This window comes from Hemicordylus capensis, chromosome 17 (genome assembly GCF_027244095.1).
Source record: "Hemicordylus capensis ecotype Gifberg chromosome 17, rHemCap1.1.pri, whole genome shotgun sequence".
Lineage (NCBI taxonomy): Eukaryota > Metazoa > Chordata > Lepidosauria > Squamata > Cordylidae > Hemicordylus > Hemicordylus capensis.
The window spans coordinates 14,737,514-14,757,312 of record NC_069673.1 but is presented as its reverse complement, the minus strand read 5'-3'; the positions used below and the strand labels follow the sequence as shown (position 1 = coordinate 14,757,312).

Genomic DNA, 19,799 nt, shown 5'->3' with positions numbered 1-19,799 from the left:
TCTTTGCTGGAGTCAAGAAAGTCCAGATCCAGTCACTCCCTGGACGGGACACAGTCCAGGAACCCTATCCTGGGTTGTGCAGAAGAGAGGTGGAGGAGAGCTGGTCTTGAAACGAGGATGCATTGTCCCCTTTGCTAAGCAGGGTCCACCCCGGTTTGCATTTGGATGGGGGCCTGCCTGTGAGCACGGTCTGCTGTAAGGTATTCCTTCCCCCTTAAGGGATGGGGCCGTAGGTCAGTGGTTAAGCCTCTACTGCGCATGCAGAAGGTCCCAGGTTCAATCCCTGGCAGAATCTCCAAGTAGGACTGGGAAAGCCTCTTGCCTGGAGCCTTGGAGAGCTGCTACCAGTCAGTGTAGACAATACTCAGCTAGATGGGCCAAGGGTCTGACTCTGTAGAAGGAAGGCAGCTACCTGTGCTCCTGAGGCAGGACACGTCGTCATAAATAAATCATCATCCCCATCAAAAAGGGTATCTTCATGGATCTGCAGCAGCTAACAAAGATGGCGTCATGGCCCTCTGGAAAAGAGAAGGCGGCCCAGCAAACTGCACGCCGTCAGTTCTCACGCAGAGCCCTCACCGGAGGCTGCTGTCCGCGCCGGATCGTCTGCTCCTGGAATTCATGAGCTACAAATTGAAGAAACGCACCAGGAGCCGAAACGGCTTCCCGAGAATGAAAACAGCTGCTGCTCAAGGCAGAGAAGCCAAAGATTTTCCTGGCCCCACGTTCTCTCTCTCCCTTGCGCTCTCGCTCGCTCTCGCTCTTTTAAGGAAAAGAAGGTTTTTTTAAAAACAAAAACAGATTTGGAACCTGAACGGCCTCTAGCAGAAAAAATGTGAAGTCTACCTCGGAAAACCAGAGGCTGCCGGGGCGGCTGCCAAGAGGAACAGGATTCCCAGGGACTGGGGGCTCTTGCAGGCCCTCCGAGCGGCTCAGCACGGAGACGGAGCAGCCTTTCGGATTCCCAGCCGAGGCTCCGCGGCAGACATCTGCGATTCATTCCGCGGCCTTCGGGGTTGTCGAGTTGAAAGCAAAACAAGGCAGCCAGCCAAGCGGCGTCCGAAGCCCCCTTGACCAGCCCAGCCGGCTGGGGAGTCCCCACGCCCCGCAATGTGGCTCCTTGAAGAGGCGGCGGCGGCGGCGGCTGCTCTCTAGCCTGCTTCAAAGGGGAGGGGGCAACAGGCTGGGGGAGGCAGCCCCCGTCCCCGAAGACAGGGCCAGCTCCAATCCAGCCCCACACCGTGGCTCAGCAGACAAGCCAGGCCACAGGGTCCAGCACGGGGGCTGGGGGTGGGAATGCCACAGGAAAGGGGCCTCCCCAGCAAACAGGCAGCCTGGACGGGCCAAGGGTCTGACTCAGTACAAAGCAGCTTCCAATGTACCTGCAAATGTACTGGTCGTTGGAAAGGGGACCCTAGCTCAGCGGCAGAGCGTCTGCTTTGCACGCAGAAGGTGCCAGGTTTCCGGCAGCATCTCCCGACAGGGCTGGGAGAGGGACTCCTGCCCGAAACCTTGGAGAGCTGCTGCCAGTCAGGGTAGACAGTGCTGAGCGAGACGGACCAAGGGTGGGACTCAGCAGAAGGCGGCATCCTGTGTTTCTACGCAATCCAGCAGGGGCGTACGGGCACACACACATCTCCTCCCGCCGAACAGACCCACCCTGCGCGCTGGTGCCTAGCTGCATGAAGGCAACCCTTCTCCCGCTGGGCGTTCAAGGGGTGGTACGCCAGGTCAGCCAGGCCATACCCCTCTACAGGCCAGATGTGATGCAGCCTCTCCCAGTTACCAGACCCTAACGCATTAAGGAGGAAGACAGGCCAGCGGGGAAACCCTAATTCTTTGGCTGTGCCTTCAGGAACAAGATGAAGCCCAGCCCAGCTTTTCTAGAGGCAGATGGCTCCCAAAGGGAACCTTGGGCCACGGGCAAGCGGCCAGGAGCTCTGGCTGTCACGCCAGCAGGGTCTCCCCACCACGCTTGGAAGTGGCTACGGCGGGCCGTTCCATAACCGGCCCCGAGCGCCGCGCCATTTACGAGCCGGCAATCAAGGGCGCGAGTCCGTCCACGAGATCTCTTTTACGACGTCAGCGGTTCTCTCCCCTGCCAGGGGACAGTGGGGGGAATTGCTTTCATCTGTCTGCCGCCCCTGGAGAGAAGCAGGAGCCGCTCTTCCAGCCAAAAGGTTCACGCCGCGGTCGACATTCGCAGAGCGGATGGACCGCTTGGCGCAGTCTCCGTTTCAAAGACAGATCTCCGTTGTCTTTGTAGCGATACCATGAGCGTGGCCCTAAGAGTAGGGCCAGGATTCCTCTGCTGCACTCCCAGGCGACGCCAACGCCCTTTGGGGAAATGCAAACGCAACCGATGGACCTGACCCACAGCTATTTCCTCTTGGGCACTGCTGCCCACAGAGCTCCTCTCTAGGACCATCTCGCCAGCGGGCGGCATCACACAAAGCAGCAGCATTTGCCGGGGTGGGGTGGGGTGTCTCCCACCCCGGCCAACATGGCTTCGGGACACACACACACACCCCCAATCGTTATTCGTCATCTCCAAAGACAAGGGAGCAAATCTCTCAGAGCTTTCGGCATGGATTCCCCTAACACGGAGGGGTGCGATACAGGGCCAACCAAAGGTCAGGGCGGCCACCAGACTGAGTGCTTGTCCAACCCAGGGACCATCTGCAAGGGCAACGGCCACAGCAAGGATGAGGGCAACTGCCGCGGCGGGAGATGGAACCTCCATGTCCCAAGGCAGTCTGTCTCTGACTATCAATTGCGAGGGAGCAAACAGTGGGAGGGAGGTTGCAGCCTTCAGGTCCTGCTTGTGGGATTCTCAGGGACCCATGGCTGGCCACTGTGAGAAACCTTGGGCCTGAAGGGGAAGAGAGCTAGTCTTGGAGTAGCAAGCATGACTTGTCCCCTTTGCTAAGCAGAGTGTGCCCTGGTTTGCATTCGGACGGGAGACTACATGTGAGCACTGGAAGACATTCCCCTCAGGGGATGGGGCCATTGCTCAGGGAACAGGTATCTGCTTTGCACGGAGAAGGTCCCAGGTTCACTCCCTGGCAGCATCTCCAGCTTCGTCCGAGAAAGACTCCAGTCTGAAACCATGGAGAACCGCGGCCAGTCTGTGTAGACAATACTAAACCAAACAGACCCAATGGTCCAATAAAGCAGCTTCTTATGTTCCTAGGGATCTTCGCCTGTTTGCCATGGTGGCTAAATGGAGCCTCCGTGTCCTGAGGCAGTCTACCTCAAAACACCAACAGGACAAGGGAGAGGGAAGGGTGCTTGCTTAGGGAATCGAAAAGCAAACGCTGCACTCCAGGATGTTGTCAGAGTGAGTGACAAACCTCTCCCTCAGCCTGACCCCTCATGCTAGGCGTCCTGCACTGGTCAGCGACTCTTTCCTGGATGGAGCAGTGACAGTGGAAGCAAGCAAGTGGGCCAGATGCCCAGATGCTCAAACTCCATATGCTCATTTCTGGCTGCTCTTACACAACCATACGGTCTTCTCTCGGGTGAAGTTCAGTGCTGCTGCAAACAGAAGAGGGGGAATTTCCACTATGTGCACACACACACACACACACACACACCTTTTTGATCTTTGTTTTTTTGGCAAAGGAGCTGCACACGTGTGCCAGACAGGCTGCAACTGAATCCAGGTTCCTGGCCTGCAAATCTCCAGCCGCTCGTGGTGAAAAACCCGATGAGCTCGACAGGAAATGAAAGCCATCACAAGGGATTGAGGGAGACGACATGGAGAGCGCCCATGTGGCCGCCGGGCTGCTAGCTCTTCTAAATGACTTAAACCTAACAAGTAAGGCGTGGGTTAAGCCGTGCTGCGTGTGTCACAGTTAACATAAGAACAGCCCTGCTGGATCAGGCCCAAGGCCTATCTAGTCCAGCATCCTGTCATAGGGACATAGGGAGCTGCCATATACTGAGTCAGACACTTGGTCCATCTAGCTCAGTATTGTCTGCACAGACTGGCAGCGGCTGTATCACCCCTCCAGCCACGGTGCTGTTCTCTTTCGTTCCAGCCTAGTTACCTACAGATCAGTTCTCTGGAGAGACCTGGCACAGTGTAGACTCTACTCCAATCCTGACGTCACTCTGAAAAAATCTACAGTCGTGCTAGAATCATGAAGGGTGGGGTGGGACAAAGGCCATAATTCAGCTCAACAGGAACGGAAACAGCTTACCTGAATGCCCACAGCCCTCTGTGTTTGGTTTTTAAAATCTTCTTCACCCTGAAGAAAGCTGTGGAAACAGAAGACGGTGATTGCTTCTCACAGCAAATGCCCCATGAATTTTTCTGCTTTGGTTTATTTAAAAAAGACATATGGGGTCACATTTTAAAAGCAGTGGAACAGCAAATACCTGGGGTTTTGTCAGCCCTGTTACTGCAGGGTCCCAAACCCTACCTCTCCCCACCCAGGACCTGCATGACATTTTAATCCCAGCCAAAATGGCAACTGCCCCTTCCCTCACAGATCCTGGTCTGCAAGCATTCCAACAGCTTTGTTCCCTGAACAGTTGGAATGTTTCTGAGCATTCTGCGCCATCACGCCGCGGCTCAGCTAGCCACTGTCAGAGGCTTCACCGCCACAGCGGCATCTCCATATAGTCTGAAGAACCAAATCAAAGAAACCCCACAGAATGATTCCAAATAAGAAACAGCCAAGCGGGCGTTCCAGCCAGGGAAGAAAGCAATGACCGTGACAAGGGCTTCGCATATCGGCTGCTATGAAAAAGTTTGTGGAAGCCCTTAAATTGGAAAGCAACTGGAGACAGCCAAGAATAAGAAGCCCCCCACCCCCCGTCTCCCATTTAAAATCCTAACTAGGTCAAAAATAGCAAAAAAAGAAAAGCAACATCTGGTAGCACTGGAAAGACAATACAAAAATGTGTCAAGACTTTGCCGTGTCCGCGTCCAGCTGTGCTAATTGGCACCATCCTGGCATCCCAAGCAGAGGGTCAGAGGGGATGGACGTAAACCTAAAAGTGATCCAGTTATGGGGCAGGGGTGGGGAGAAAAAGAGTCTGCCCTCTTCCATTTACTATTTGTCATGCTATTCCCCCCCCCCCGCTCCAAAGAAAAGGGAAAAACCGCACCCAGCGCCCCAGCCAACTAGGGACGGTGCAACCCATTTGAGCATTTTTTAGTCAAGAACGCGGAAATCCCACCATTCTAGCTGAGCCACTCAAGGCAGCCACAGTGAACCATCAACCCATCAGAGAAGAGCAAGCGTCCAGAGGGACCAAAATGTACAACCAAAGGAAGTAAACCAAACAGCTGAAACATCGAGGCTGAAACTAACAAGGAGTGCAAGAGAAGTCACACTGACAGCTGCCATATACGGAGTCAGACCGTTGATCAATCTAGCTCAGGATCGTCTACACTGACTGGCAGCAGCTTTCCCATGTTTCCGGCAGGAGTTTTTCCCAGCCCCACCTGGAGGCGCTGCCAGGGATTGAACTGGGGTCCTTCTGCAGGCGAAGCGGATGCTTTCCCTCTGAGCTACAGCCTCCATCCAGCACTGGAAGCCAGGTCCCCGCTGGCATGCAAAGAAGAATGCAACTGACAGTGAAACTGACAGACTAGATCCATAAGAAGCTGCCTCCTACTAGATGGTGCTCCATTTAGCTCAGAACTGTCTGCTCTGACTGACAGAGGCTCTCCGGGGTTTCAGACTCAGGGGTCTCTCCCAGCCCTACCTGGAGATGGTGCCGGTTGGATTGAACCGGGGACCTCCTGCATGCAAAGCAGATGCTCTTCCACTGAGATACGGCCCCTTTCCCAGCAAACGTCCATCAACATCAGTGCTCTGTTTGTGAGCACCTGTGATGCCTAGAAACACGCAACTGGCAGAAGAACACCAGACTTACTCCATCACCCTAACTGCTGCCTACTGAGACAATCTGGCGTCTCTTGTCATGCTATGCATTACACTTCTAATATGGCTGATACGGAAATGAAACTGAATTGAAGAAATGAAATTTTTGAAGGGCATGAAGTCTGTTTCACTCTCGTTTCCTATCTCTGAAACCTTGCGGGGCGGGCGCAGAGGGAGGAAGAGGAGGCTAACTGTGGCTTCTCAGGGCCTTCCAGACAATAGATTGATTCCATTTTTTAAAAGGACATCTCTCTTCCTCCTTCCTAAAAAAAATAGCCAGTAAGAATTGACATTAAGCTGCAAGTATTTCCTGGGGAACAGTGCCCCCTGGCGTAATCGGGACCAGGCATTCTGTCCACATGCAAAGAGGACATTTCCTTGCTGGAGAAGGAGACCAAAGAATATCAAGCAGCAGCACCTAATACTTTCTGGGTTTTGTGGAGGGAGGAATCCTGGCTTCATTTACTAGCTACTGCCACATGCACATTTTTTGAGCCATAGATCTGCAACCTCTGAATGTGCAAAACAGGTTGTCTTGGCCCCATGAAAAATTCAGCCATGCTGAGAAATGCTGGAAGCTATCTATGGGAGACCCTCTGTCTGTGTGTGTGTGTGTGTAAATATTTTAAACATAGGAACATAAAGCCACCCAAAGAATAATTTGTTATGGGGGCGGCTAACAAATAAAATTTATTGATGATGATGATGATGATGATGATGATGATGATGATGATGATACAACATAGGAAGCTGCTTTATACCGAGTCAGACCCTTGGTCCATTTAGCTCACTATTGTCTACACAATAGAAGAGAGCTGGTCTTGTGGTAGCAAGCATAACTTGTCCCCCTAGCTAAGCAGGTCCGCCCTGGTTGCATATGAATGGGAGACTAGGAGTGTGAGCACTGGAAGATATTCTCCTTAAGGGATGGAGCTGCTCTGGGAAGAGCAGAAGGTCCCAAGTTCCCTCCCTGGCAGCATCTCCAAGATAGGGCTGAGAGACATTCCTGCCTGCAACTTTGGAGAAGCTGCTGCCAGTCTGGGTAGACAATACTGAGCTAGATGGACCCAGGGTCTGACTCAGTAGATGGCAGCTTCCTCTGTTCCTACACAAACTGGCAGTGGCTTCTCTGAGGTTGCAGGCAGGAGAATTTCCCAGCCCTATCGGGAGATACAAAGGAGGGAACTTGGAACCTTCTTGCTCTTCCCAGAGTAGCCCCATCCGCTGAAGGGAATGTCTTACAGTCCGACGCACTCTACCTAAAAACAAGCCCAACTGGAGCAGACCACCAAAAAACCCATCTAAGCCAATAGACGAAACTTTGTCATTTTAATCAAGGCGTGTTGATATAACATATAAGTGGTTTTGCACCACACACAAAACACTGTGCCAAGAAAGGGAGGGAGGGAGGGAGGGAGGAAATCAGACATGCAAGAAGGGTCAGGAGGAGGCACACCTGCCAAGAAGCATCCTGTGCAGAGTGCATTTCCAGCACCCCAGAAGCACGCACACACACACACACACACACATGCCTGCAGCAGTGTTCCCAGGGATTCCCAGAGGCTGTTGACTACAACTCCCATCACCCCCAAGCAAAAGCCATGGCCGCTGGGGATTCTGGGAGTCGTGGTCAACAACATCTGGGAATCCCTGTCGGAGGGAATACTGCCCCCCCCCTACGCCCAGCTGCACCTCTCTGGGGACAGGGAGAAGGCCTTGCAGGGCAGAAGGGGTGCCTTTGGGGGAAGGAGCTTGAGCCTCCTGCTGTGGCTGGGCGGGAAGGAATCCAAGAAGAGGAGAGAGGCGGGTGGGGGGGGGGAGAAGGCGAGCTGCCACAGCAACCCCCACCCCAGCAGGGAAAGCTCTGAGCCTGGCCACGCTGCTAGTCCTGACTGAGGTCAGGAGGAAGCTGCTGCGTGCCCCCGCCTGTCTGTCCGTCCGTCCCTCCCTCTCTTCCTTCCCTACCGCGCATGGAGCTACAGCTGTTTCTTTCCACTCACCAACAGGCAGCGCCGCCGGAAGCTGGACTTCGCCCGGTGCGCTGCTGAAGTCTTCCCCCCCGGAAACCGCAGCCCTGCCCGGAACCTTCAAGCGCGGCTCCCCAGAAAGCAGCCGCAGGAGCCAGGAGGAGGAGGAGGAGGAACAACAGGGCAGACATGCAGACCCACCGGGCTATGGGGTGGCCCCCTTTCTCTCCCCACCCCCAGTTTCAGGGCATATCCCCGCTCAGTTCACACCCGGAAAGGCTGCAAGCGGCCAAGGAGAGCTGCAGGGAGAGGAGAGGGGGAAGAGATGCCAAGACAGGCAGGGTTATTTTTTTATTATTTTATTCTATATGTTGTATTAATTAATATTTTATTATATTTTTTGAAGCATGTGTTTCTGCAAAAGAAAGGCATACTTCCCAATGACCTACAGATACCAAACTGTGCATACAGAATCCTGCACCATTTGGATTTGTAAAATCCACATTTAATGTGATTTAAAATTTACCATCTAGGGTCATGATGCAATAAGATAAATAATGTTTGAAGTTGCAGTCCTAAAAATGCCAAACTAACAGTTTACTTCCCTTCGGCAAGCACATTAATAGAAGTCAGGGAGGAGAGTTGGTCTTGTGGTAGCAAGCATGAATTGTCCCCTTTGCTATGCAGGGTTGCATTTGAATGGGCTTTCCTTCCAGTCGTTATTAGCCATTTTAAGTTAAGAGTGGAACCTCCACATACAGAGGCAGTCTCCCTCAGAGTACCAGCCTCTGTGGGACATGAAACTAGTGAAGGTCTCTTGCCTTACCTTCTAATAGCACATTGACAGACAAAAATCCAACAGACATAGCTTTCCCCCAGCACAGGGGGAATGTTTTACCTGTTGAATGTTTGCCCTTCGTTTGCCTGCCAGCCCGTGTGCTAAAGATGTGGAGGAATAGCCACAGATGCTGCTTCACAATGGTTGCCCAGGTAACAAAACTGCAGTGCTTTTAACCCACCCTGCTGGCCTTGCCTCTTGTAACCAGAGGAGCCAAACCCAACTGTGCTGGCCACCATGACAGCGGCTCAGAAATGTAGCTTCTTCCCCCAAGAACCATACTATATTCCTGGGTAAGTCCTCTGGTTTCCAGGCTGAACCTCCTCCTTTTATGCTGCCAAAGAAGCATGACATATAGATGAAGCAGCGACACTTTTAGGGGGAACAGTTAACATGAACTGGACAGCCTTTGAATGGCATTTTGTAGCATGGCAAATGGTTGCTAGAACCAACTGTGGAGCTTCCACAAACAGAGGCAGTATACCTGGGAGGGTGATGGGGGCCTCTTGCCTCCATGTTCTGCTTGTGCGTTTCTGAGAAGCATGCATCTGACTATCTGCTGTTGGAAATTGGAGACTAGACTTCAAGAACCTTTCGTCAGATGCATCACGGCAATTATGATATTCTTAGGATCAAAAGGCAGGGCTCTCTCTTTTCTTGATGCAAGAAAGCCTATGACATGACACTGACAGGCACCTTGATTCTTTTATCGAAAGGCAGGTACAAGTTTCATCCAAAAAATAAAACCAAATAGCATTGCTTAGAATGTTGTTTATAGCTTCAATATCATCTTAAAGTGTGGCCTGTTGGCTTTTAATTGTAATACTGAATGTACTTCTTTCCAAAAAGATTTAGAGCAAGAAATGGGCATCACAGGAATATCACACATGGTTTCCTGTGGAAACAGATAAAGCTGTATTTTTATGCACCTTTTCTGAAATACACTAAACAACAACAAATGAAATTTCTTCCCTGCTCTCTTATCTGTCATTTCCTTCCCCAGATATGGGGGTTTTTACCCTCAGGTCCGCTACCAGGTTGGGAGAACATATGGCAGAACCACCAACAACTTGCTGACAGACCCTGAAGTCCAGAAAAGCCCCTACTCCGTGCTTACACCTCTGAGCCGGCCAAAGTTCATCGAGGATTTCAGCCGCCGGGAAGTCCCTCCGGCCGATATGCTGGATCAGTACCAAAATTACATCCCTGGATATACAGGTGGGTGTCTTTATTCACACTGCCAAGTTGCTGTTCACTCACTGCTCCGCTCCAGAACTACATATGAGTGCTCAAGGAGAGCTGGTCTTGTGGTAGCAAGCATGAATTGTCTCCTTTGCTAAGCAGGGTCTGCCCTGGTTGCATTTGAATGGTGAGCACTGTAAGATATGGATGGAGCCACTCTGGGAAGAGCAGAAGGTTCCTGCCTGGCAGCATCCCCAAGACAGGGCTGAGAGAGAGACTCCTGCCTGCAACCTTGGAGAAGCTGCTGCCAGTCTGGGTAGACAATACTGAGCTGGATGGACCCAGGGTCCGAATCAGTATATGGTAGCTTCCTATGTTCCTAAGAGATGAGTTGCCAATTACTCAGAGTGGCTTTGCTCTTGTGTAGATCACAGTTTTCCAATTTTCTGAGAGTTATGTTTGTTTTCCCCTGAATTAAAAATTGGAGGCCTTCAGGCTTTTACACCCCAGTAGGTTTGCCTTTAAAGTATGTTAGGATTGCCAACTCTGCCGCCCTGGAGATTGTTTCCCCCAACATTTGTCACAAGCTCAAGCCACTGAACGTTCCAGACTTACATTCAAGAATCACTGGGGATTGATGGAGATGCTTGGAGACTCCAGACCAATCCTGCAATGTTGGCAACCCTAGGAAGGATAAATATGACCTGTCTTCAGAGGAGGTTTTCTGCCACTGAGGGAATCACTGTCCTGCACTCGACTCCCGACTGAAGGTGCAGCAACTCGTGCAGAGATGCAGTGGGCAGCCTCCTTTGTGGATGTGAACTTTGAGTTCTCAGGAGTCCTCAGTGATCTCATTGCACAGTAGCAGGACACAGGCTAAGTCGTACTGACTTCTGGGTGAAGATACCTAGGACCACACTGTCATACAGCTAAAGATGGGCAGAGCTCTTTTGACATGACCATGGTGAAATCTCCTCACTCTTAGAAAGTCAGCAAGCTGGGCAGAGAGCCTGGGCCTCCCACCTTGTTTTTGACCAGGACCTATTGACACAGGGTGGGCATTTTTCTTCTGTTTTTCAGGCTTTGTCCCCTACCACACTTGCTTTCCTATTCCAGGCATAGAGCCCCGGCCCCCTATCGCGAAGATCGGCCCCCTGGCTGACAGCCAGGTGTGGAAGGACGCCAATGCAGCACAACTCTACCAGCAGAGAAAGTACACTCCCTGCCACCCCGGCATCAGGCTGGCGTGCGGCCCGGGATGGAGGCAATTTGCTTCCACGGCTGGCTCGAATCTGGTGTCCATGAACGGCGACCGGAAAGTGGTGTGCCACCCAGACATCCCACTGGTGTGTGGGCAGGAAGACAGCCGAGGGCCCTGCAAAACTGACATTGCGCTATCGTGCGGGCAGGGCTGGAGAAGCGCCCCCACCCTCAAAGGAACCGATCAGGTATGAGTCAAGGCAAAAACCCCTTAAAGAGGCAGGGAGTTCCCCAGGCTGTGCACCCATGCCGTTTATAAGACAAAGCACGCACTTTTGTTTCCTTGAAGCTTTTTGATTCTTAATTCCCAAATGCTCAGTGCTCTTTCACATTTGTGCTGGGGTTGGGGAGGACCAAGGGGCTGTGATTGGATCAGGGGCAGAGAAAGGCCCTGGGACGCAGGGAATGCTGGCATCTGAAGGTCCCCATTCCCTGCCTTCTGGATTTTAGCCCACCCATCTCGAAGCAGTGCCGCTCCCGCCAGTGACCGAGACGGTGGACGTGAAGCGCTTCGGATGGACCCCCCGGCTGGACATGCCCAACCTCATTCAGCGGAAAGCTATTTCAGGTGGGTGACTGACAGCCAGCAGGGGACGTTGCTGCTCTAGAATAAAAGAGCCTTCCCCATAAAGAGCTGGAGAAAGGATGGGGGGAGTTTCTCCGCTGTCCCTCCTTGGAAATAACCCTGCAGTTCCTCTCTGGTGAAACTTTTCCCACTGCAGTTTACCTGCCATCATGAGGGTCTTTAGCCGCCACATCCTGGGTGGAATTAGCAGGGCCCCCCCCCATCAAGCTAGCTCTGTCTTAACACCCCAAGATTCTGAGCCTCCCCAGGGACCATGCTAGCAAAGGTCTCCCCTCTTCTCCCACAGGGTACACTGGATTCATCCCACGCTTCACCTGGATTATGGGCGTCAACTACCTGAAGGGGGTCAAAGAAGCCATGAACGAGTTTGACAGAAACCAGGTAAAGCTAGAGAGGTCTGTGGAGCAGGGGAGCTTGTGGCCACGGGTTCAAAATCAGCAGGTTGGGTGACTTCACGAACGGCTGTGGCTCGGAGGGTGTCCAGCCCTTTGCACTCCCTCTGGGGCAGTCAGCCCAGACAAAATGAGGACAGACCCCACCCGAAGGGGGCATGCATACTCCGAAGCAGGCAGACTTGGATCGCCCAGGACTCGCTTGGCTGGGCAGACTGCCCCCGAGGGAGTGCAGAGGGCTCCACACCCTGCGAGCCGCAGCCGTCCGTGAAGTCACCCAACCTGCTGGTCTTGAACCCGTGGCCACCAGCTCTCCGCCCAGCCTCGAAACACTTCCTGGAGACCCGCCTCACAGTGTCCTGCATGACCGAGTGCTGCTGGAAGCCAGACGCTGGCATTGTCCAGGCCCAACCTAGGCAGCCCCACCAAAGAACTGGGACCCCTGTCCTCGGGGGCTCAAGCTGGCCACGGCCACCTCCCAAGGAAGCGTGCCGGCTCCTTCCCTCAGGCAGCTCATCTGTCCTCTCCCAGGAAATGCTGAGAAGCCCGCTGTACAGCTTTGGCAAGCGGCTGCCACGCACCTACTGGCCCAACACCAAGATCTACACCAGCAAAGGCCTGATGCCGTTCTACACTGGGTTTGTGCCAAGTAAGTCAGGCGCTCGTGTCCCGGGCAGGACCCACTGCCCCCGCCCAGCTTCCCCAGGCAGCCCTTGCTCCCCCCGCCCCAGCCAATCTCTTGGGAAGGGCAGTCTCTACCCCCAGCCTTGTGAGAGGCGCTGCCCTGCAGAAGCTCTCCCATGCCTGCTCCGTCTGGCACGCCAGGTGCTGCTGCTGCGAGTCACTGGAGGGAAAGGCCACTTCCCTGGGGAAGAATCTTCACACTTTAAGCGGCTGGGTGCTCAAGCTGTGGGTGGCAGACACCCCCCCTCTCTTCCACCACACCAAATGTCGGGGTTTCTTAAAATACAAAAACCCAGAAAAGGTTGCAGTCTCACCTGCACAGGTCACGTTGACCCCCAGCTGCAGCTTCCCATGAAAGCACCCACTGAAGCGAGTCCCGGACAATTGGTGCTCTCCGTCAAGCAAACAAGGCAATGTGCAGAGTACTGGCCTTTAGAGAACGTGGCGTTGGCAACACTCCACACATCAAGGGCCCAGTAGCTATTTTTATGCAACTGCAGAGGCTTGGCCCAACTGTAAGCTGCACACCAGACTCACAGATGCCCCCAGGACCCAAGAATCACAAGCCATCTAAAGGCGAGAACAGCTCTCGTCTGCATTTGAGTGATGCAAGACATTCACCTTGGGCAGGCCTGCTCAACATTAGCACCCCCCCCCCGGCTGTTTTTGGACCACAACTCCCATAATCCCCAGCCACAGTGGCCAATAGCCAAGGATTATGGGAGTTGTAGGCCAGCATCTGCTTTGCAGGAAGGTGGTCCCCGGTTCCTTCCCTGGCAGCATCTCCAGATAGGGCTGGTTAGGAAGTGACTGGGCCAGAGTCACCCAGCAAATATCATGGCTGAGTGGGGATTTGAACTCGGGTCTCCCCGATCCTAGTCCATCATTCTAACCACTACACCACACTGGCTCTCTGAATCAGAGGTCAGAGCAGTAAAGCAAAAGGTGGCAGCAGCTTGGGCTCGTGAGAGTGCCTGATCCAGTTCTCACGGCACAGGCATGTACCCCACCCCTCTGCTCCAAATTCCTGATCTAAAGTAATCAAAGCCTTCAGTATGTTTTTAGGAGATACGCACGAGGCACACACAGGCTTTTTAGTCCTTCTATGTTGCCACATGTCAGGAGAAACCAGTCTGGGCAGAGAGCAGCTGCTGACTCAGACTCCTGTTTTTGCAGCGATACGGCAGAGTTATGCTCTAACCTTTGGAAACAGCACCCGGAAGGCTTACTATGACGAACTACTGCGGAGACAGAATGCAGGGTGAAAATGCCTTTAATGTCTGTACAGCAGCAGACAGAAGATGACATCAGGAAGAAATCGGAAGTGCAGAACAAAGAAAACAGAACAAGTTTGGAATGAATAAAGTTTGTTACAGCTTTCAACATAATTTACACAGGTGTTCACGGAGGGCTGGGCTCTTTAGGCGGCTTCCTCCTCGGCTTCTTCCTCAAACTCGCCCTCCTCCTCAGCAGTGGCATCCTGGTACTGCTGGTATTCGGACACCAGGTCGTTCATGTTGCTCTCGGCCTCCGTGAACTCCATCTCATCCATGCCTTCCCCGGTGTACCAGTGCAGGAAGGCCTTCCGGCGGAACATGGCCGTGAACTGCTCAGAGATGCGCTTGAACAGCTCTTGGATGGCCGTGCTGTTGCCAATGAAGGTGGCCGACATTTTCAGGCCCCGGGGCGGGATGTCACAGACAGCCGTCTTCACGTTGTTGGGGATCCACTCCACAAAGTAGCTGCTGTTCTTGTTCTGCACGTTCAGCATCTGCTCATCCACCTCTTTCATGGACATGCGCCCCCTGAAGACGGCGGCAACTGTGAGATAGCGGCCGTGGCGGGGGTCGCAGGCCGCCATCATGTTCTTGGCATCAAACATCTGCTGGGTGAGCTCCGGCACCGTCAGAGCCCGGTACTGCTGGCTGCCGCGGCTGGTGAGGGGGGCAAAGCCGGGCATGAAGAAGTGGAGGCGGGGGAAGGGGACCATGTTGACGGCCAGTTTGCGCAGGTCGGCATTGAGCTGGCCCGGGAACCGCAGGCAAGTGGTCACCCCGCTCATGGTGGCCGACACCAGGTGGTTGAGGTCGCCGTAAGTGGGCGTCGTCAGCTTCAGGGTCCTGAAGCAGATGTCGTAGAGGGCTTCGTTGTCAATGCAGTAGGTCTCGTCCGTGTTTTCTACCAGCTGGTGCACCGAGAGGGTGGCGTTGTAGGGCTCGACAACAGTGTCCGACACTTTGGGGGAGGGGACCACGCTGAAAGTGTTCATGATCCTGTCGGGATACTCTTCGCGGATCTTGCTGATGAGGAGGGTGCCCATGCCAGAACCAGTGCCGCCCCCCAGGGAGTGTGTCAGCTGGAAGCCCTGGAGACAGTCACAGCTTTCTGCCTCCTTCCTCACCACATCTAGCACGGAGTCAACCAGCTCGGCCCCCTCTGTGTAATGGCCCTTGGCCCAGTTGTTCCCTGCTCCGCTCTGACCTGGAAGAAGAAAGCAAGTGTCAGCCGCCAGGCAGATCTCTATGGTACAACATATCCTGTCCACACAGGCCCTCCCAATCAAGATATCTCATTCACCCAATTAAATGTTCATGTCATTTTCTTGGCCAAGTATAGACATTTTCTCTAGCAGGCTCATCAGGGCTGGTCTTGGCAACTAGAGAGCTGCTACAGCTTGAACTCCATGGGCAATCTCAGACACACCAGGGCACATATTAGAATGTCTGAGCTCACTGCATGTTGAGATCACCCAGCTCCAAGTTCACACCCTTGCATTTCTCATGCAAATCCAGAGTCTGGTAGGGCTGAAATGCAAACACAGAACAGTAGCCGAGCCAATCCTTGTTTCCACCGATCACACACCCGATCTTCTGGGAATTCAACAGTATTTCAGTACTGGGACGCTGAGCATGTACGGTGTTGTTACAACGCAGCTAATGTGCAAGAGATACATATATCAGATGGTATATAAATATGATAAACAGAAGAATGATCTGGAGTTCTAAATCCAGGAAGGTTAAAAGGACTCTCTTCCTGGACTTAGGACTCCAAATTATCATCAGTTTTGCAGTCACAATCAAAACCCAATGACTCCTGTGTTACATACAGAACCTTTGTTACTTAAATACCAACTTGTATATAACTTGTGAAAAGGAATATAAACATTTAGTATAGAAATTAGAATATTTTAAATGTGTATTTTTACAATTAAGTTATTCCAAATTATTTTTTGCTTTTAGGACTGGGCACTCTTGGCCCTCAGGTGGCTGAATTACAACTGCCATCACACCCAGGCAATATATTGTGGCTGGAGATGATGGGAGTTGTAGTTCCACAGCTGTAGGGCCAAGATTGCCACCCCTGCTTTAGGATCAAAGAAGCCTGCAGGTTAGTGATGCCATTTCAGCTGCATCCTGACTCACAACCTCCACACAACTTGTATTACCCACCAAACACAAAGTTATCTGGACGGAAGATTTGCCCGAAGGGGCCCGAGCGGACAGAATCCATGGTGCCAGGCTCCAGGTCCACCAGCACAGCTCGAGGGACATACTTGCCACCTGTGGAAGAGAGCAGTCATCAGCCAGAGTGAGGAAGGGGTGCTCAGCTGCCAGAACTAGAAGCAGCTGGGAAAGGGCCAGCCTAGGGCCAACCACTCTTGGTTACTATTCAGGCAACACACAGGTTCCAAGCAGGGGCTGCAGAACACCATTCTATTAAAACCGAGCACAAAAGGGATTAGACCAAATTTGAGCCTGGAGGCCAACTGAAGGGCTACTCCCTTTGGCTGGCATCAGCCTTGCCAGCAGCCTCCAAAGCACTCTGCAACACCTTCCCCACACAAAAGGAGAAGCCTGAACCACATCCGCCACTGCCAGGGGCCATTTCACATTTCCTCACACCTCCTAGTCTCTTCCTTCCTTGCCCCATTCCTCCACATCTGATCAACGGCTCTACCTACCATTCCGATAATGCAGCCCGCTTAATTCACTGTCAGTTACAGCGATGTTACCACTATTAAGAGATAGAGCCACTGTTTTGGAGCACTGTACACATGCTCAGAAGCACTCTTCCTGGCCCACTCACATGGAAAGGAAAAAATTCCCCAGCTAAACTAGAGCCTAGCACTGTTCCCTCTAACGGATTCCCAGGTGTTGTCCACTACAACTTCCAGCATCAACAGCTGCCTTTGGCTGGGGATTCTGGGAGTTGTAGTCAACATCTGGGAATCCCTGTTAGCCTAGGTCTATTTAGGAGTTTTCACCTTCCTTGGCTGTATCCCATGAACCATGTTCTTATTCTTCTACATTCTATGTCAGATTTCCTTTTAGGGTGCACGTACATGTCAGGTAACCGACAAGAATGCCTCTTTAAAGTCTAAATGTCTACCTCACAGAAAGGACGCTTACCAAGAACCTCGAATGTGCAGCAGGGCCAAGTTATCTCTTTCTCAGGGCAAGAACACTTTGCACGTACTCAGAAGCACTCATGCGAGTGTTGTTTCACATACATAGCAATGAAAGCTAGCATATTGGGAGGCGGGAGGAAACAAGAGCAGGCAGGCTCTGGGCCTCAATCAAGAGATTACGAGCAAGCCCCGGCTCACCTTACAAACCCACTTCACGAGCCTGGGGCACTCACACCTGATCAGAGGTGCCAGCTGCTTCAGAGCAATTATGGGGAAAGGGAAGAGAAATACATACAGAGTTCTGGGCCACGGCCAAGCCAAACACCCAGGGCTACCTTACAGGACTCTCCACACATTATTGTGGCTTAGTTATATGCTAGCCAAGATGAGCTCTGCATTATTTCCCCTAGACGCCATTTGAGGGAGAGGCATTCCGCACATGCCTAGAATCACCCACCACTTCATGCAAACTATAACTAGCGGGGGTGGAGAAGAGAAAGTCACACCAGCCATCTCACGGATCCTGTTTCTCAACCATAGCTCTCCAACTGAGAGGTGTCAGCAGAGCAGCCTTCAAGGACCATCCCAGACATAATATTTCCCTGCTAGTGTCTGCTTGTCAGAGTTGACAGCAAAGAAACCGGTAACAGCTGCTTTCTGGCTGTATTCATTCATCGTATTTCCAATTTGTTTCTAGGCTCTCTCTAGGACTCCTAAACAAAATCCAAACCTGCCCATCTCTGGCTGCTTTTAAACATCTGAAAATGCACCTATTTATCAGGCTTTAGCTTATAAGGTTTCCAAGTTGTTGTATGATTGTTACATTTAGTTGTTTTAATCATCACTCACGTTTTAATTTGTAACCCACCCAGAATTTACAGAGCAGTATGGAAACACTAGCCACCACCAACACAAAACTGCCTTGAATTCCGTCTGCAAAAATTTGCCAGGACTCTCAAGAGCCTGTTTACTGAAACTCATTGATCAAAGCTCACACCCTTTTCTTTAGCCACCATTATTAGGGATGGGAGACAGGAGCACGCTGCACATGCTCAGAGGCCCTCCCGCGCATTACTGCGCAGAGTCACTGTTGCGGGGGGGGCACTTCGGGCCTTTCTCCCGGCCATCCCATCCCTCCTCACCGGTGGCCTCGTTGTAATAGACGTTGATGCGCTCGAGTTGCAGGTCGCTGTCTCCGTGGTAGGTGCCGGTGGGGTCTATGCCATGCTCGTCCGAGATCACTTCCCAGAACTGGGCGGGGGGAGAGGAAAGAAAAGAGAAAAAGTGAATGAGCGACGGAGGAAGACGGACCGAGAAGGCCGGGCCCAGCCCTGCCCAAGCCCCAGTGCCTGCCCGCCCGCCGCCAGCCCGAGCCCCGCACCTTGGCGCCGATCTGGTTGCCGCACTGGCCGGCCTGCAAATGTACGATCTCTCTCATGATGGCGGGCGAGCAGAACGGTCACAAGCCACGGCCTCCTACTGGGCAAGGCTTCCTCCTCGACAGCTGCGCAACGGAGTCTGGCTGCGCCAGGGTAACGGACGCGGCCTTATATAGCAGACGCAAGAAAGGGGGCGTGGTCCGCACGGACCCCGCCCCTGTCCTCGCCCCGCCTCCTCTCCACCACCCCATCTCTTCCCCAGCGACCATTGGGCGCTTGCAGCCCGGCGGCGGCTCTGATTGGGTGAGCCTGCCGCCTGTCTCAAAACCGCCCCCAAAAATCTAAACGCTTTTGGCTCGAGCTCGGTCTCCCTCCTTCGTTTCTCGTTGGTGGCTCGAGCTGCTCCTCCTCCCTGCCCCTTTCCTATTGGTTCGCTGCAACGGCTGCCCCACCTGCTTCCCAATGACTCCCGCTTTAACGTCCAAGCGGCTCCCCACGATTGGCCAATTTGAATGATTGATAGCGGGCGCTGAAGGGCGCGCGAGAGAAAGGCGGTCTCCTGGTAACGGCCGCAGTTCAAAAAAAAAAAAAAGAGAGAGAAAGAAAACCGCGTTTGCGCAGCCAGTAATCCGGTGGAGCCTATTCATGATGCGCGCTACGTCGTTTCTATAGCGTAACGGCACTGCGCCCCAGCTCTTGGCATTGGCGTAGTGGCTCAATTCTCTGACAGGCGGTTGTGGGGGACGCGTAACCAAGGCTCCCCTTAGCAACGAGGCCTAGCAGCACAAGCCTGCCTGGTCCACACAACACACCACTTTCCCCTCCACCAGGGCAAAATAAACGGAGTGAACTGGGTCTTCCCTCCCACTTTCTTACTTATTCCCTGAAAAAACCAGTTAAGCACTAAGCAAGCGCACACACAATTTTTATATACACACACACATGTATATACACACTCATTCATACAGGTCATGGCATTATAGAAATAACGCCATGTCCTGTATGAATGAGTTTATAGAAACCTAGAAAGGTTAAGCAGCCGTTGTTCAATATTTATTAACCAATATAATAGTCAGCATCTCCTATTGACACTAAGGGGAGATGGTCATCGTAACGAGATTTCCGTGGTGCTTGGCCATGACTGCCCAGTTTAGCTGCTGCCCGTTATATATTACAATATAAAGTTGCAGGTACATAAATGTA

The 19,799-nt window shown here is 52.7% G+C and overlaps 3 protein-coding genes across 7 annotated transcripts in view; 1 reads left to right on the top strand and 2 right to left on the bottom strand.

Moving 5' to 3' along the window:
- Positions 1-8,039, bottom strand: part of EXD3 (exonuclease 3'-5' domain containing 3) — a 95,742-nt gene extending 87,703 nt beyond the window's left edge. Inside the window, exons 1-2 of one of the 4 annotated variants that reach the window (XM_053282029.1) lie at positions 7,901-8,039; positions 4,206-4,263 (exon numbers count right to left, since the gene is read on the bottom strand). Coding sequence is in view for 1 of the 4 variants with exons in the window: in XM_053282028.1 (XP_053138003.1) it covers positions 3,354-3,377 (24 nt within the window). In the remaining 3 variants the exon portion in view is untranslated. Of the gene's footprint in view, positions 1-3,353; positions 3,393-4,205; positions 4,264-5,458; positions 5,549-5,721; positions 5,883-7,900 lie in introns of those variants that run through there. The other 3 variants (XM_053282031.1, XM_053282030.1, XM_053282028.1) reach the window with 3 other exon arrangements.
- Positions 8,040-8,622: 583 nt separating this feature from the next.
- FAM166A (family with sequence similarity 166 member A) lies at positions 8,623-14,351 on the top strand. Of its 2 annotated transcripts, none has more exons than XM_053282039.1 (7): positions 8,623-8,998; positions 9,709-9,923; positions 10,968-11,335; positions 11,598-11,715; positions 12,020-12,114; positions 12,657-12,774; positions 13,986-14,351. In XM_053282039.1, exons 1-7 carry the CDS (start codon positions 8,943-8,945, stop codon positions 14,072-14,074), a joined length of 1,059 nt encoding a protein of 352 aa, XP_053138014.1. In that variant the 5' UTR covers positions 8,623-8,942; the 3' UTR covers positions 14,075-14,351. The 2 variants fall into 2 exon arrangements, with proteins under 2 accessions (XP_053138014.1, XP_053138015.1); XM_053282040.1 differs by having other exon boundaries at positions 8,628-8,998; positions 11,004-11,335.
- Positions 14,065-18,756, bottom strand: TUBB4B (tubulin beta 4B class IVb). The gene is made up of 4 exons (XM_053282038.1): positions 18,599-18,756; positions 18,360-18,468; positions 16,259-16,369; positions 14,065-15,290 (listed from the first exon to the last, which is right to left on the bottom strand). The coding sequence occupies exons 1-4, from the start codon at positions 18,653-18,655 to the stop codon at positions 14,230-14,232; spliced, it is 1,338 nt and encodes a 445-aa protein (XP_053138013.1). The 5' UTR covers positions 18,656-18,756; the 3' UTR covers positions 14,065-14,229.
- Positions 18,757-19,799: the final 1,043 nt, after the last annotated feature.